This window comes from Diadema antillarum, unplaced genomic scaffold (genome assembly GCF_040938485.1).
Source record: "Diadema antillarum isolate AM-2024a unplaced genomic scaffold, OU_Dant_1.0 seq00000348_RagTag, whole genome shotgun sequence".
Lineage (NCBI taxonomy): Eukaryota > Metazoa > Echinodermata > Echinoidea > Diadematoida > Diadematidae > Diadema > Diadema antillarum.
Genome location: NW_027271358.1, coordinates 2,026,422 through 2,043,976, shown reverse-complemented (window position 1 = coordinate 2,043,976; position 17,555 = coordinate 2,026,422). Strand labels below are relative to the sequence as shown.

Sequence of the window (17,555 nt, the reverse complement as noted above, 5' to 3'; positions counted from 1 at the left end):
TTGCTTTTTATTGTGTCTGTCCTAAAGTGTACTGCAGTGAAATTTTTCACATGTGAGAGACACATTTCTTTCATGATGCAACTTTGTTGAGTACCCAAACAAAAAATTTGTAGCAAGAGTAATGGTATTACACGTATGTTTCACGAGTGTCTGACAATAGGCAGTTGGGTGTTCAATGTACAGAAATGGAACATTGAGAACATTTTCAGTGTGAGTAGGTGAGAATCGGGTTAACACAAAGATTAGTGTTGGTAGGTTAGAATAGGATTAATGGATCAATTGTGTGTACTTTGTGTCTACACAAACATTGAATGGTACAGTTTCTTCCTCTTCCTTTTTTTGAAAGTGTTGGTCCAGATTCAGTCTTTGTAGCATGTACATTTTTTTGTTTTTTTGCAGATGGTACAGATGCACAGTTTTCTCTTGTGGAAAGATATAATACTACGCTTTTGTTGTTATGAGAAGAAAATGGGTGCTAATACATATTATTGTATGTATGATTCTATAAAATCATGGCAAAGATCTTGCACTGCCTTAATATTCATGTACATAAGAGTCCCCCTTGTAGATTATTTTGCGCTAATTTTGTGTACATGATAATCTTTACAGAATGCATCTTTACTGGCTGAAGGCATTTGACATTCATAACACCCTTTGGTCTGCACATGAAAGTGATCACAAAGTCTGTTGCAGCTTTGGGTAGTCAAAATTGCAGAAATATAATATAATCTGTTTCACAATATAGAGAAGAAACTCTACAAGGAGGTATTAATGGACTACCATCATAAATCTGAATTATGTACTGCTCTCACAAGCAGTAAGAGACAAACTTCATGTGGCAATTTGATTCACTGGCAGTAATCTACTCGGTGAAAGTTGTATTCAATGCATTGTTTGACAGTACAAAGTAGGTATACATTGCCATGTTCTGGCTATCTCAAGAAATACTGTAGTTGTGTACCATCATGTTGACATGACTGTCTTTGTATATATATGATATTCAATAAACTTTTGTTAGTCACATTATAGAGTATATTCATTCTGATTCATGCTAGGTACAGCTTTCACTCTGAATCTGCATCAGAATCATGAAGCTTTGAACAAAACAACAGGTTTTAATGGACTCTGTATATTCTATTGTGTGCATGTTTTGCTCATATATCTGTATTTGCTTTGGGTTGAGTTTGTTTGGAAATTGAGTCATATCGCCAACTGCCACACTACTAAACTGACAATATATAGACTCCATGTAAAATATCACTGTAAGTGTACATTGGTGCAAAAAGGTTTGGAAAACATTTAATTTTATTCTATGTGATGGTGTTATCAGCATAGCCCTCTGATACCTATGGCTGTAAGAATGTTATTCTTGATGCCATCGCCTTCATTTCTGAGATATTGTAGCAGTTTGGAATGGAATGATGACATCTGACCTCTTCAGGTGAAAGAAGTGATTTCTGAACATGTCACGACTTGTCATTGTGATAATGATGTGAATATGTACATGGAGATAGCAAGTGTTCAAAATTATCATTCAAATTAGAAAACTGATTTTACACATAAAATCAATATTGTTTGACGGACACCATGATTTCTTGTTGCTTACAATAGGCAGGGTTAGATATTTGGAGGATTAGAGGGCTTTGGATAAGGCTTCAACCAGTGGAAGGGGGGGGGGGGGGGGTGAAACTCCTATCAGTGTAGCATACACTGTATAAAATCTCACAATATGAGTGAATCCTCAAGTTTTGATCATTTTGAGGCCAGATGGTTGCTCGTGAACTCATAGTAATGCTGTATAAAAATAGATGACTACATGTAATAGTAGTAGCTTTAATTTCATCAAGCTCCCCAATTCAGGGAATTAAAAACTCAGTGCATACACACACCTCAACCTGGAAGCAGTGTACATTTGTATTATTGCTTTGCATTGGCTTTGTGTATTGATATATAAATTCTGTGATCATTAGTTGTGACTGAAATCTCATACAGACGTGGATTTGTAACAAGAGAGCCAGGAGTCTCGCACTCGCCCAAGTATCGTAAGTTCACCTTCCATGGATTTTTGCAGACTTTTACCTAAGAACATATCAAACATGGGAGGGAGGGCAGCTTTGAGGGCCTCCAGGGGGCATGGAGTCCATTTGTATATTCTACTACAGTGGCAAATATACAAAAGTCTGACCGTACATTTTCAAAAAGAAGATCAAAGTGTAAGAAGCATCCTCTCATTTGGTCCCAGTCCTTATAAGGCAACCCTTGGATCTACCAGAAATTAGGGGTTCTGGGGTCCCCTGGTGTGTGTGTGTGTGTGGGGGGGGGGGGGGGATATCCATTCATGCAAGAACAATGTATATACATTATGTATTTTGTCACCCTAGTGTTACTGCCTGCCAAGTTTGGTGACAAATTAAACATGCATTTAAAGAAGAAGATGAAATTGTGAAAATTGGGCCCCAGTGTGGTCCTCTCCCCACCCACATTCTGCTATGAACAAACTTGAAACTATAGACTAATCAACTTCCTTATAGCACTAACTTAGCTCATCACTTATGGCTCTAGAGAAGAAGTTTTGTAAAGGTTCCTTAAATTGGGGACTTTACACCACCCCGCATTGTGCCCCTGGGGTCCCCCATGGTGCCCATTTGTACAGATACGCATTCTTTCACCTTAGCGATAATACCTACCAAGTTTGGTGAAAATCTAACTGCATATTCCAGAAGAAATGTGAAAATTGGGCCCAAATTTTGTGCCCCTCGCCAACCTGGCACATCCCCTGATCTGTGTGACCAAACTTGAAAGTGCAATTGCCAATCTACTCACTTATAGCACTTACATTATCACTTAAGGTTTGAGAGATTTGTAAGATTTCTTCACTTTGGGGTTTTGTCTCCCTTCCCTCCTCCCCACACACACACATGGGGCATTTTGCCCCTGGGAACCCAAGTGGGAAGCAGTGCTCATTTGTACAAATATGATATATCACTCTAGTAACGATACTTGCCAAGTTTGGTGGAGATTTGACCAATCATCTTCAAGAAGATGAAAATGTAGAATTTGGGCCCCAAAGGGGGGGGGGGGGGGGGCACCCCCGGAACAGCCTTGAAACTAGTCACGAATGTACACACTAACACTTTTGGTTCTAGAGAAGATCTTTAAAGATTCCTTAATTTGGGGGTTTGCACCTCTCCCTAGGGCCCCCAGAAGAGCATGATACCCATTCAAATGAAATGAGATCCCATCCCCCTAGGGGTGCTTCCTGCTAAGTTTGGTGAAAATCCGTCATGGAGTTTTCACAAAAAATATGAAAATGTAAAAACTTTATGCCACTTGAGCATTTGACTCGGGTGAGCTTATAATACTTATCCCATAATGCACTGTGTATCACTGTAATTCCTCCTGCTGGCATTGTGCCAAGTTGTGAATCAGCTGTTTCTTTTTTTTTAACATGAAAAGAATTGCAGTTTCTCTTATTAGTACAGGTGGTAGTTGTACCACTCCATTGTCAAGCTGAGGCAATGGGTTTAGACAGTCATATATCTTGAGTTATTGAAGTGCCTTTGAGCAAAATTTTAGCTACACACATTTGCCAGTAGTTTACAGTGTGACAATAGTTGGAATAACTTGCTTGCTCAATGAAGTTAATACTGTGAGCTTTCTTCTGTCCAATACACACTGTTTCTTCAGATATGGAGGTTACTGCCATAAATATCCATGCCTGTCAGTCACTCAGCCTTAAGCTGAATACATGTACAGTACATGTGTATACTTTCAATGCCATTTGAATTTTCATATTATGAGTTACAGTAGAGTACAATTTGTTTATTTCTCGTAACATGATAAAATGTCATCCCTCTATTTTTGAATGTGCTCTAGGGAAAAAAGAAATGAGGAATAAAAGATGTGAATGTATTTGATTTTGTGAGCAGCTCTTTTATCTGCTTTATTTTGTGAGATGACTGCAAAGTGTAGAGATGTTTGTGTACCTTACAGAGGTCCATGTGTATCATCTCTTTAAGTAATACTATTCTGCATGACCAGCTACGAGGTATTTGACATTGGCATGACCAGGTTAAAAATTTGAGATCTGCCTATCAATCCACGTTCTCTCCAAGAATGCAGCAGACTTTTCATTAATCGCATACAATCTTGAACAGTCAATGTGTTAGATGCGGTAGTTGAACTGTTAAAGGGATGGTACAGTATTGGTGGAGATGAGAATTGGGCTTTTAACTTTTTGCGAGATACCAAGAAAACACTTATGAAATAGTACAGAGCATACCAATTTAAGAGGAATTCACATACCAATTTAAGAGGAATTAAAAGTTTATTTGAAGAAAATCGGGTTTGGAATGACTGAAACATCCAAAAACAAAGTAAAACAAAGCGATCGTAATAAATTGTGGGTCCCACACTTATTAGAATCGCTCTGTTTTGGATATCTCAGCCATTTCAAAACCAATTTTCATCAAATAAACGTTGAATTCCTCATGAAATTACATGCTCTTTCATATTTCATAAGAGGTTTCTCATTATCTCACCAAAAAATGTTAGAAACCTAAAATTAGGTCTCAACCAAAACTCTACCATCCCTATAAACTATCTGTCAACTGATTGATATCTATGACCTAAAAATACTGGGTGCCTGACATGACAAGGACTTCAGACCACAAAAGCACTTGCAGAGGGGCAGCTTACAGATGTGCAGAATTGTGAAAGTGTTTTTTATTCAACAGGCCTAAGTAAGTTGCATGTCTACACAATGTAATGTACAAACTGGACATTCATTACTCTCTATTGGTGATAGGCATTACAGTACACATTGAGCTCACATTCAGTATTACACATTTCATCCTCTAGAGGCTTTACTGCTAAGTGTTGCTCTCCTGCATTTTCACACTTTGTATATGTACACATGGCCAATATATATCCATTTGGATTCTTATGCACTAGCGAATGAAAAGAAGGCGCTGCAACTTTACACAGGCTGTGCATTCACCTATTCACCTTTAAGCTGTACAATGCTCTGCAGTGCACTTATTACAGACATGGTATTCCTCATGTGTAAGAATACAGGCTATCTTATAAGATTACTTTTGATCCTACATATACTTGTGCACAAATTATGCCTGATCTCCTCATGGTATAGTCTCAATAATGTGAAACCAAGTGGCACCAAAAGGCTTGCAGCCAATAAACCTGTGCATACTGGCTGTCCAGTGTCAATTGAATTACATCAGCAATATCGTGTGTGAAGGTATACCTTTATACAGTCGACCTTGATTAAGTCAACCTCACATACAGTAAGTCAAATAATCACCCAAGTCGAAGGTCTTTTCAAGTCCACTTCTCTTAATATTCTGTTGATTTTACTTCCTCATTAAAGTCAAATTTTCTCTATAAAGTGGAAGCTACTTCTTCAGTCCACATACATTTGACTTAGCAAGGATGACTGTACTTGTATGGGATCATATTACAAAATATTCTTTGAGTTCAAGAAATGTAGTGACAACTAGGTACGGAAGTGAACAATTTTCTAAACTTCTTGAAAAAAAAAAGATGGCTCTTTCAACGTTTGGGGTAATTTTCCTCATCTCGACTGAAAGAGACATGGAAGTAAGGAGGAAATACGAGATAGATGACCATTAATTACAAAATCTAAAGTGAACTAGAATCTTGGCAAAAAAAAAAAAATTTCTGTATAAACTTCATTTCTGTATTCACATCTGCATATTTTTACATGACAATTTGGAATGTTCAAAGTGGTCAGTTTCCTTTTCTTTTTGAAGAGGCATTCTTTACAATGGTCAGGAAGATCACCATCTAGACATGAGCAAATTATTGTTCATTAAAAAAAAATCTTATCATTCTCACGAAAGCTAACACTTGTAAATGTCATCTCATTGTCATACATCAGCCACAAGTATGACTACTCCATACGTGGCATAACAAGTTTGGTTTCACAGAACATGACTTTAAACTAGTAATATACCAAGGAGGGGCAAGAAAAAGACAGATATTGAGGAGAGAAATTAGCTACATGAAAAAAAAAAATTATGGGCAGCACATTTTTGTGTCATCAAAGAACTTTCTCTAACAAAAAAAAAAAAAATCATTTCTTATAAAAGAAGAAACTTCATATATTGTCATAATTAAAACAGTCGTTAACTGGTTTTATGATTAAAAGCAACAGAGTAGAGACTAACCAATGTATCTTAATCTTTATGTGGAAAAATACAGAGAAAACAGTCTCCACTTTTAATACAGTGATGCGTGTGATTTAAACATGAAAAGGAAGAGGGTTGCAAAAATCAAAGCATGGTTGCTACATTCACATACCTAAACTTGCGTCAACATGAGTTTAGTATCACCTTTTTTCATAATATAGAGTAGTTCCTACTTGCTGGAAAGTAAACTGATATTCAACCAATGGAAACTATGTACACACAAAAGGGAAGGGTAAAAAAACCCAACTCATAATCTTACGGTGATTGTCATCTTTGTCACTGTTCAAAGCTCTCATGAACAGAGTTGCTGAGACATGAAATGCCCAGTGGCTGCATGGTAATTCCACGTAAGTAGCATTCAGTATTGACATGTGTAACAGCCACAAATGGTTGACATAAAAAAACAACTCGAGCGGAAAGGGAATAAACATGAAACTGACGAAATGTCATTAATATGTATCTATACAGGTTATGTGATAAATGAAGTGAGAATAAATAGGCCAGTGCCTTAAATACCAGACATGTGTATACTAAGGCTAGAAATGGCCCAATGTATCCACATCACCTCTTGCCATGTTACAAGATTTGTGCAGGCATGAACCTCCCTCTCCTGTCAAGGATGACATTTGCTGGTAAAATCCAGATGGCAGGAATGAACAGAAATCTTGATATCCATTGGATATCTGTTAATGCTATTAGGCATTGTACAACACCTGCAAGTAAAAAGATTGTAGTAGCTATCCAATTTTGATTGCTCATCACACGACATACAGTTAAAAGTACAGTTGCACCACTGCATGCTGTTGCAAGCAGCCATGCAATTTTGTTTGAGCAATACAAGTTGTAATGGATATCACATGGCTGACAGCACCAATTTCCTTTGACTCCTGTGTTAAACTCACAATCAACTGAGAGTTTTTGTTCAATTGCACGGCTCTGATGTCACAATAAACAAACATTTGCCACATGCACTCAACATTTACAAGCATGCATCCTACCACTCATTTTACTGTAAACAACTTCAACCAATTGGCTTCGCATGTATTTGTAATGTGATTGTGCTTCTCATTCTGATGTCCAAGGTGTTGTATGAAACAAATAGTGTGTGATCTTTACTCACACAATGGAACCAGATTTCACACTCCGTGAAAGATGAGGTGCACTATTCAACTCGGCTTCACCTCGTTGAATAGAGTGCTTCTATCTTTCATGATGTGCGAAATCTTGTACCATCGCACTCATGACCATTCACTATTTGTATACCAGTGACTGCTGCCACAGAGATAGAAAGTCAAAACAGTGGTTTATTGCCACTTGGTCGAATGTCAGATGGTCTCCTTCCCAGTTTGTCTATCACCACTACAGCTAAACTCATTTGGTCTACGATCAATTTCGTCTAATGTCCCTTTTGTCTAATCCTCACTTGGTTTAATGTCCAGTCTGGCTAATAATCATTTCGTCTAATGTCCTGAAGATGGTCTAACTGCAATTTTTGTCTCATGGATTTTTTTCCATTTTGTCTAATAAACTGTGGGTATTAGACGAAATGGGCATAGCCCATCTGGAAGCAGACCAAATGGTAATGAGGCTAAATGGCAATTGGACTAAATGGTCATTAGACAAACTGGTTGTAGACGAAACAGGATTAGACAATGTGGGTTGAGACTAAATGGCTATTAGACAAAGTAGTAATAGACCAAGTCATAAGAAGAGCTTGTGCCTGGTAAAGCACCATACATTAACAGTGCAGCTTTGCAAGGCAGAAATTTCAGTGCATGTTCTGTGCCTACCATGCTGATCTATTTAAACACGACCCTAGAGCAGTTTGAATATCTCAGATCACTTCAATCACACATAATGTGAACTTCTAATGAGGAATCTCGTATATTTTCAATAAATTTGTGTGAAAAATTAAGTGTAGCTATATAAAGAGTCTGAATATTTAACTAGCATATCTGTGATACAAATTCCTTATCATGTGGATTTCAAACTTACAGCCTACACTGAAGATGCACAGCCACAGTATGAGCATTTTTTAATACATCAGCTCTGTGAATGCATGGGAACCACTAACTTTTCTAACTCCACCTTCCTAATTTGTAATCTACAGCAGCATGAGAATGAGAGAATAAATGGACAAGTTGTATTACAGGTTACTCCATCTGTCAGAATCTACACTAAAACATTTCCATCTGTGAACTGTTTCACTATCTACTACTTGACATTTACTGTAGAAGTGGACATTTTTGCGGTGTGGAAATTTTTGTGCATTTCACGAAACCAGAAACTAGCAAGAAAACAAAAGTATGCCAATAGTTTTGCTTGCAATATGTTCCAATTTTTAATGCCTTGTTACCATTGAATTAAAAACAAAAAATTCATGTTTCCTGACTGAGCGCAAAAAAAAAATACTTGTGCAGAAATATCCACTTTCATAATAGTTCATTTTACGGGGAAAAAATGAAATGACCAGCAATATAAGCATGTAACTATTCTACAAGACATTTGAAATAAGATGGTCTAATATTTACTCTCATCAACAGCTACTTCTGCACTTTTTAATAGCAAAGCCTCGCAAATTACCAACTGTATTACTATAAGTTTCCCCTCAATCACAAAAATACGCATGAAAAATAATATTCACTAGTGCACACATACTAATATTTTGGCATATTCTGGCATAGACTGAAAAAGAGCAGAACGGAAGAAACTGATAGTGAATGAGGTACACAACATCCCTACAGCTGCAATAAAGAGCAACAAATAGTAAACAAGTTCAAATATATTATATTCCATTCGCAAAAATATTGCACTAAACTCAGTACACATGGTGAGAACAATGTCAACAAAAGACAACCACTCTTAATTTGCATGGTGATTGAGAAGCCTAAAAATTGATAAACATTAAGTACTCAAATGCTTTTTTCATGTACAAACATAAGAGCTCAAATTAAGCCTTGCCTTGCATATCAAAAATACATTGTAAAACTAGTCATATGGTCTTTACTAGACACAAGTTATGATTTCTAATAAAACAATGTATTATACTAGCAAATATAACTTTCCATCTTTACATGCTGCATAAGAATGGCAGGTGAAACCAGCAGAATTTGAACTCGGCATAAATATAATGGAATGAAAGTCTTCCTGATGGCTGACACTGTGCACAAATCAAGTCAGTCTAGATGATATTCAAAACAAAATATAAATCAAGCTGAATTACCATGTATGTCATGTTACATATCACAACTTATTTGCTGCCCTTCTTTAAGCGACTCTCAAGAATCCTCGTGGGAATTAGCCTTTAATACCACTCCCACGCTTACAGATTCAGCATATTCACCAATTAGTATTTAGATTTCCCATTGAAACCCCCATCGTGGCAAAGGGCAATGGTATCTTACTTGTGTTAAAGAGGAGAGAAGTATTCAAGAATCCTTTGCTACTACATGTATTTCTTTTTAATTGGGGAGATGCATGACAGCTCAGAAGAAATTAAACATTAGCCTATTATCAGCTGCAAACCTTAAAAGGGCCAAATTATACACTGTGCTTTGTCACTAGAGACAATCAACCATTTGACCACAACTATACGGGAATAATGTTCACTTCAAATTTGGGTCACAGACATGAACTTCTTTCAAAAGTTAATTGTTGCTACTTCTTGTCAAAAAGTGATTACTTTGTTGTATGCCCCCATGATGTCATTCAGTTCTTCCAGGCGAGAGCTTGATCATCACTTATTTACAATATATCAGCTCATATCGTACAAATGTCTCATATCATTCCTCTTCCTCTCTCTCTCTCTCCATCTCTCTATATCTTCTCAATCTAACTAGAATTAGCACCTTCAATTATAGCCATGATTGTAAATGGTTATCTAAGTCTGGGATACAGCTTGGAAAATAAGAATTCCACAAGACATTAATAGGTGATTAATAGTTCTGCCCACGGTGAACATACCTCTTTCCTGCTAGAGCCCCTTGTGGTTGCCCCCTGAGGGTATATCAATGACTTCATTGTTTAGAACCTCTTCATGAGCCCTAAAATAACAATGTGTCACTCTTTACCTGAATAATCGAAGCTACACCCAGGCCACCTTTCCTGTTCTACTGGACACCTTACTGAAATATTGAGTGTTTTGGCACACAGCAAATTACCCCTAATCCCAATAGGGATCCACATGAACCTGTTGAATACAGTGTATCTGCATTTCTTACCCAGAGGAAAGCCTCTTGTCAAATCTGATCAGAATTCATTTTGAAGAAAAAAAGATGGAAAAAAGAAATGATAAAGGGTTCATATATCCTCAGGAGTCCCATAATGAAGTGCCTTAAGTTATCACTTCTCCTTAATTGGTATGGTTTGTATCTACAAACAATACCACTGCAAGGTACTACTTCATCTAGAGAAGGTGCTTGTTATCATAAGCACTTTAGGTCTGTGAGACATTACTTTGTGGCCCTGTTCCTGTGCTATTTCCAGAATTTGAACAAGTTTGTACACCCCAATGCTCATACAAAATTTGACTCCTCCAAGCACTGATCAACTACATTGTATGACCATGCCAGCATTTTTTTTTTTATAAATATTAAATATTGATGTTTTTTATAGAGATGAAACATGGATTTATCATTCAGCCCTCCCAATGTTACACCCCTTTTCCACATAAGGACAAGACCTCTGAAAGACCATAAAAATTGACATACCTCTCAATGATCTTTCAGTTGACTTTCAATTATCTCCAAGGTCTTTCCTGATTCCTAAGTGATCTTTCAGTGAATTTTATGGTCTCCAATTTCGTGAAATAGTGTAAAACAGTCTTTGGCAGTCTTTCATGAAGATGGTCCTTCAGTGGTCTTTCAGCAATTTTTCAGCAATCTCTCAATGAGCGCTCAAGGGTCTACTAGTCATTTAATTATCTTTTGGCAATCTCTCAAGAACTGCCACATTTTTTGAAGAAGATTACTGAAAAATTGTTGAGAGATCACTGAGGGACCATGGAAAGACTAGTCTCTCTGAGATCTTGATTGGTCTCTCAAAGATCCGAGGGAATATATCAAATGATCTTTCAGTGGTCTCTCAATAGTCTCATAGGTACTCTCCATGAACATTCAGCAATCTTCACTGTCCCACAGAGATCTCTGAGAAAAATCTTGCCAATTTTGGGGCCTCTCAGTGGTCTCTCAAGGCTCTCCGTTGTGTGGAATGGGGGCCTTACCTCCCTAGGGGATAAATTTGACCACCACTGCTATTGTCACAAACGATTTACAATTTGTACAATAATACATGATACTTAAACTTCTGGATCTGGAGAAGATCTTTTGACACACGTACAGGCCTTTTGGCCCTGCCTTTTGGTGAGCTAAAAGTTTGTTTCACTTTTCTTTTCTTTTCTTTTTTTTTTTTTTTTTTTTTTTTGGTTAGTAAGATAAAAAATACTTCAGCCTTTCAGCAATTTTCAGGTCAGAACCTAGTGTGGACTCCTTTCTTTCAGCATTAAACAAAGCAACTTTGCAACATCTTTTCTTGTGGTTTCCCAGAACTCCATGAGAGCTTTGAGCCCTGGGTCATAATGATATCTTTTAATCTTCCCTATAGTCTCAAGGCAACTGGGACTACTATCACCGTCTTATCAAGAACTGTTGCTAAGTGTATTGTTTGTGCATGGCATGTGTTGATCCCATACATATTTGACCTGGAAGAAGAAGTGGTGCTTAGCAATGTATTGCCATGCAGCACACTATATATCACTAACACTACTCTGTTTTACAGACAGTAATTGTTCACGCAACAATAAAAGGCCACAATTACAATCTATTGCAAAGCATTTCAAGTAATCTCACATGACATATTCTTTCCCTTCTAGAAACTGATGCATTAATCTATATTGAATTACAATGTACACAGTTTGACATGATGCTGTACAACATGAACAATTCTCTAGGAGTTTGTGTACAGCTATTACAATCTTATGATACACATGGATGCTGCACTGGATCGGAGCACAAGAAACTTCTTCTTCAAACTGACAAAGACAAAGCTTCCTCTACAAGAACAAATGACACCTGGATACACAGAATATTATGGCAAGGAATGAATCCAGAATTCACTATACACACTATGTCATGGCAGGGAATGGATCATGAAATTCACTTCCTGTCACACTGTCCCCTATAACTAACAACTGCTGAGCAACTAACATGCGGCCTGAAATTTTCAGACAATGTTTCATTTATCATTTCAAACCATCAAAAAAGAAAACAAAGTGACGTCACATGATTATGTATATAATGTACTTTGTAGTAAGAGAGATCATAAAGTGTATCATGGAGAACATTAGATTTTTAACTTTGTATAAATACATGTAAATTATGGTGTTGTAAGCAACTGCCTGCTTCTTTTTCCTGCAGCATGTCATTGAGGACTTTTCCTTAATATATCAGTTGTATATCAATACAAAAACTTTTTGCTTATTGCCATTGATCAAGGCAAAGTGTCAATTCTCACTGTTTGTTCATATACTATAAAATTGAACTTTATGGTGCTGACATAAGTGTATATGCCCCATAGTATTTTAATTAACTCCTTTTGACCTATCCAATCAGTTTCTCTACCATTTTCTCCTCATACATGTGCCTTCAGTAGATCTCCACAAATTCTTGCAAGGGCACTGTGTCACCACAGCTTTAAGCTGCACTAGATAATACTGAATATCATCCCATACTTCTGAATTGTATCAAGTTTTGTTCCAATTATTGTGAAGGCAAGAAGTAGTCAAGCTCAAACAGATACCAATCATCACACATCTGAAAGATATGTCTCTGGCAGAAATTCATGATGGAGGCACCATAACTATAATCTAGAGAGATAAAAATAAAAAATAAACCCTGCTGAAAATCAAATTCCAAGTTGTGAAACATAAGTTGACCTACAGCCACACACGTTGATTCCCTTTCAATGAAGATGACTATGGATATCTGGTATTGTTTATTGTTACACTGCCTTGAAAAAATGTAGAAACTGTTCATGGGAAAAGTTAGTAGCAAGTCATTTGGATGATATCCTGACATTGATGAAAATGGAGAAAATTATGTGAATGTTTTCTTAATCCACTTCAAGACAAATCTTTTAATTATAAAACTCTGATTTCTGTGAGAGTATCAACCAAGAGATCACAATAAAATTTACTTGCAGTCTTATGCTTAACAAAGGTTATATAAACTCTCCTTCAATATCCAATCTCCGTAGTATTACCCAGTGCAAAAAAAAATATAATAAAAAAAAATTATGATAAATTGATATATCAAATAAAAATGACCTTGTGTAAAAGACAATATTTCAAATGATAAACTTTGTATCTTACAAGATGTGTTGAAATATCGGACATATGATAATCTTGACTGATGACTGACATATGGGTAACCAATATGCCATGTGTACCACAAGTATATTTTGGCCTAATACTGATCAAATTACACTTTGCACAAATTCTGTATTAAATGTAATACAGTGCACTCCCGTTATAACGAAATGCTCGGGACCGGCAGTTTTCTTTCGTTATAACGAAATTTCGTTATAACCGAACAAATACAATATTTAACAAAAACAAGGAAACCACGCATATATCATATTCTGTTTGTTGAATACTCATCTTACACTGTGCAGATATGTTAAACGGAATGATACACTGTACCTTTTAAATTTCATTGGGATATTACATTAAAGAGAGCATAAAATTGACGGAAACTGTGCGTGACACACGGAGCGAACACACCGTGATGTGAAGCGTTCGCCCATGCTTGTTCCGCTACGAATTTTCGAAAGCGATCTGCATTTCGTTATAACGGAGCACATTTCTTTTGTTTTTTTTTGTCCGTGGGGCTCGGAAAAGACTTCGTTTTAACGAAAATTTCGCTATAACCGTGTTCGTTATAAGCGAATTTTGTACCATAGACATTAATGGCGATAATTTTGGGACCAGAAGTTTTACTTCGTTATAACGAAATTTCGTTATAACCGTGTTCGTTGTAACGGGAGTGCACTGTATTAGTATACAAACTTTAAAGAAGATGTTGAATATACCAAAGTGTAATTTGTCACTTTATAGGACTAATTGTGATATTCAGAATTTAGCCCTAAATGCTAATCACCAGACTGCCATAAAATTTTGTCCTAGCTACTAGCATACGTGTACACATGCCCTGTTATGTCACGTTTGATCCAACATTGTTGCATCAGCAGTGATTAACAGGATGTGATATTAAACCTTATCACCCTCAACAATTATACATATCATTATATGAATAATTACATTAAATCAAACCTTGATTGGTGCAGTCACAGTGAAATTGGAGCTTTTCACACAGAGCCCTTGACAAATATCATTTGGCTGTCTGGAGACAGTTACATTGTCAAGCTTAAATGCTAATGACATAATACATTTTACAGCATTTGTGGAACATCAACCCTAACCATTAAATCTACTGTTTTCTTTTTACTATTTCCTGGTGATCATCTAATATGCCTTTACAAATCCTTCCTTGTGCTACAATAACAAAGCATTTTGCTATTGAGTAGATTTGACTTTCAGACAGCTTACAGTGCTAACATTTTCTTATAAAAATCTAAGCAACATTTCATTTTCCATTGAAGTGTCTCAGATAATCTAGACTTGGGGCTTGTATTCTGGTCAATGTGACAGAACAGAACAACTAATTGTTTGTACCTGACTCAACTGCCTGTAATACTTTGCAAGGGATGATTACTCATCTGGGGGAAAAAAAAGGTACGCGGTCTAGTCCTACAAGTTCCTGGTATCCTGTCACCATAGAATATGTAGCTTTGGAGTACTGTATACGCCATATATTTAGGAAGTCTAATTGTTCTTAATCAGGACTTTCCAACATTTTTGCGAGTGGTTGAATTTGAGATCATGGAGTACAGCAATGGCTGAAGAAATGTACATGTGTAGGTCACATCATGACGGGGTCAGAGATAATACTTTTGCATGTTACCTAATCCATGAATAACACCCATTCCCATAATTCACAAAAATAAAAACCCAGCCAAATATATGGTGTATACAGCATTTGGAGACATGGAATAGGGAGTACTGCTTCATTGCCTCCTTTGGGGTGGGATGTTATTGATGCTGACCCCAAGAAGTCTGGCCTAGTCAGTATTGTCTGCTGCTGTGTCTCTGTGGTCACTGATCTGTGCCCGGTGCAGTATTTCCTCCATTGAGACAAGGCGGCCATCTTGTCCAACAGCCATTGGTGTAATCACTCCCTCACTGTTCACAGGCACACAGAAAAAGGCAGAAAGGGGAAAGGTCAGAGAAAACAACACTTGACAGACATCCTGACATCCAGACATACTGGACATCCCTTTGCTGAAATTTACAAAAGCCCAAACAAAGTGGTTCTCTTCAAAAGTAACTTAAAGTGACAACTCAACACTGCACAACAATCAGTCTATAGCTACAAAACTGACATCATATATGGTATACTTTGATTCGAAAACAAAGCAACACACACACACACACACGTTACAATGCGTAACCCCATTAAAAAAGTAACGTACTCCGTCACCACCACCCCCCCCCCCCCAAAAAAAAGTAAGGACTACACACTTTGTTTTATCTTAGTTTTCTACTGAACATCTTTGCAACAATGACAGTAAGAGGATATCTGTTCTAGGTATCATACACATTGAATACAGCTACTCTCAAAGAGAGAAAGGACAATTATCTGCCACATACACACTTCTACTAGACACAAGTAATTCCACAAGACTCACTTTGACATCTTTGTGATCATGGCTGCAAGTTCCTGGGCATGAAATTCTTTTTGTTCCTCAGACATTCCCTCCATGGGGTCTGGTTTGAATTCCTCTACTCGGCCTGTGATTGGGTTAATCCTGGGAGAGGAAAAGATGAAATGGGTACAGTTCGGATCTCACTCTTTTCAAGATAATAATCATAATATAAACTGATCCTTTCAATTTTTTTTTTCAAGGATTAACACACATGGTGCAGTGCGAAGAAGCAGTCTGGCATCCAGTGTACAAAGGCCTTTATGTCATTGCTTTCTAATTTTCAATTCATTAAGTAATGTGAGAAACGGCATTATCACAGATCTCTTCTTTTCAACATAAAAAGCCACAAATTGTATGGCCTTCAGCTTACTTGAAGTGAGTTACGCATATTCTCATTTCAACACAGAAACGAATCACTTCATTATAAATTAATCAATTCATCAAAAACAGTTCACTGTGCTACAGATGTTTGCCCGAAAAGCCATCAGCCATCAGCATCTGTTTTAAGACTTCTATCTTTAGCAACATGGCCTACTACCATTAATTTTTGTATCTTGTACACAGACGTCCCCTTTGCTTGATTAATTTAAGAAAGGGAAAGTGAGACAAGATTTTGTCACCTCTCACAGCAGTTATTGGAAGAGTGAAATGAGTTGCTTACCTATCTCGAACTTCACGGTACTCCTCAGTGTCACTGTCACCATCATCATCGCTGTAATCAGTGTTACCCCGCCCACCAGCCAGCAGGCCTCTCCTGGCCAACATCCCAGCTGCATTGCCATACCCAGTGTACTTGACTAGCCGATCAACTACACAGTAGATACACATACATGAATATAAAGATCGTGTACAAGTCAGGTAGGCAATGGGATTCACACAGTGTATGTGCAATAACATTCAGACTCCTGTTTAATCTTGATAGAGTATACTTGAGTGGGTGCTTAAATTAAGGATTGAATTTGGTGGTGTCAAAAGATACAAAAACTTCATGTTTTCTGATTCCCTATGAGTTTAATCACACAACCATAACATACACATGTTTTGATGGCAATTGGTACTCTTTGAGCCAACTAGGTCTTGGGAGCAGGTTCAATCATTGTCTTTCTGTGCGCCAGTAACATAGCTGGAAGTTGTGTAATGAATTGGTCACAAAAGCCAGAATGACCAATGTCTAGTAGTATATGCCTTGCTTTTCTTTGTGTTTCCGAATACTGGCAAATGTCATGATGCTATTCTCATCAAATGATTATCCACTGAGAGTTGACAGTTGACCTTGGTTCATGTATTCTGATCAAGACGATAGGATGCTGATGTAGTATATTACATACAAACGTTTGACAGCATATTGAGAGTAGTTTAGCAGGAATCCTAACTATGTTTGCCTCTCACATAAGTTCTCACAAGGGCTTTCCCCATACAATAACAGGCACAACATTTATGTGATACGCACAATGGTTCCTGACATTCCCTGCTATAAAAAACTTAAACATGCCTTTAACAAAATCAACG

General features: G+C 37.2%; 1 protein-coding gene across 1 annotated transcript in view; it reads right to left on the bottom strand.

The window, feature by feature from the left end:
- Window positions 1-4,436: 4,436 nt before the first annotated feature.
- LOC139731024 (chaperone Ric-8A-like) overlaps window positions 4,437-17,555 on the bottom strand; it is a 37,779-nt gene continuing 24,660 nt past the window's right edge. The window contains exons 13-15 of the mRNA XM_071641906.1: window positions 16,708-16,855; window positions 16,029-16,148; window positions 4,437-15,522 (exon numbers count right to left, since the gene is read on the bottom strand). Coding sequence (XP_071498007.1) covers window positions 15,402-15,522; window positions 16,029-16,148; window positions 16,708-16,855 — 389 coding nt within the window. The 3' untranslated portion in view covers window positions 4,437-15,401. The remainder of the gene's footprint in view (window positions 15,523-16,028; window positions 16,149-16,707; window positions 16,856-17,555) is intronic.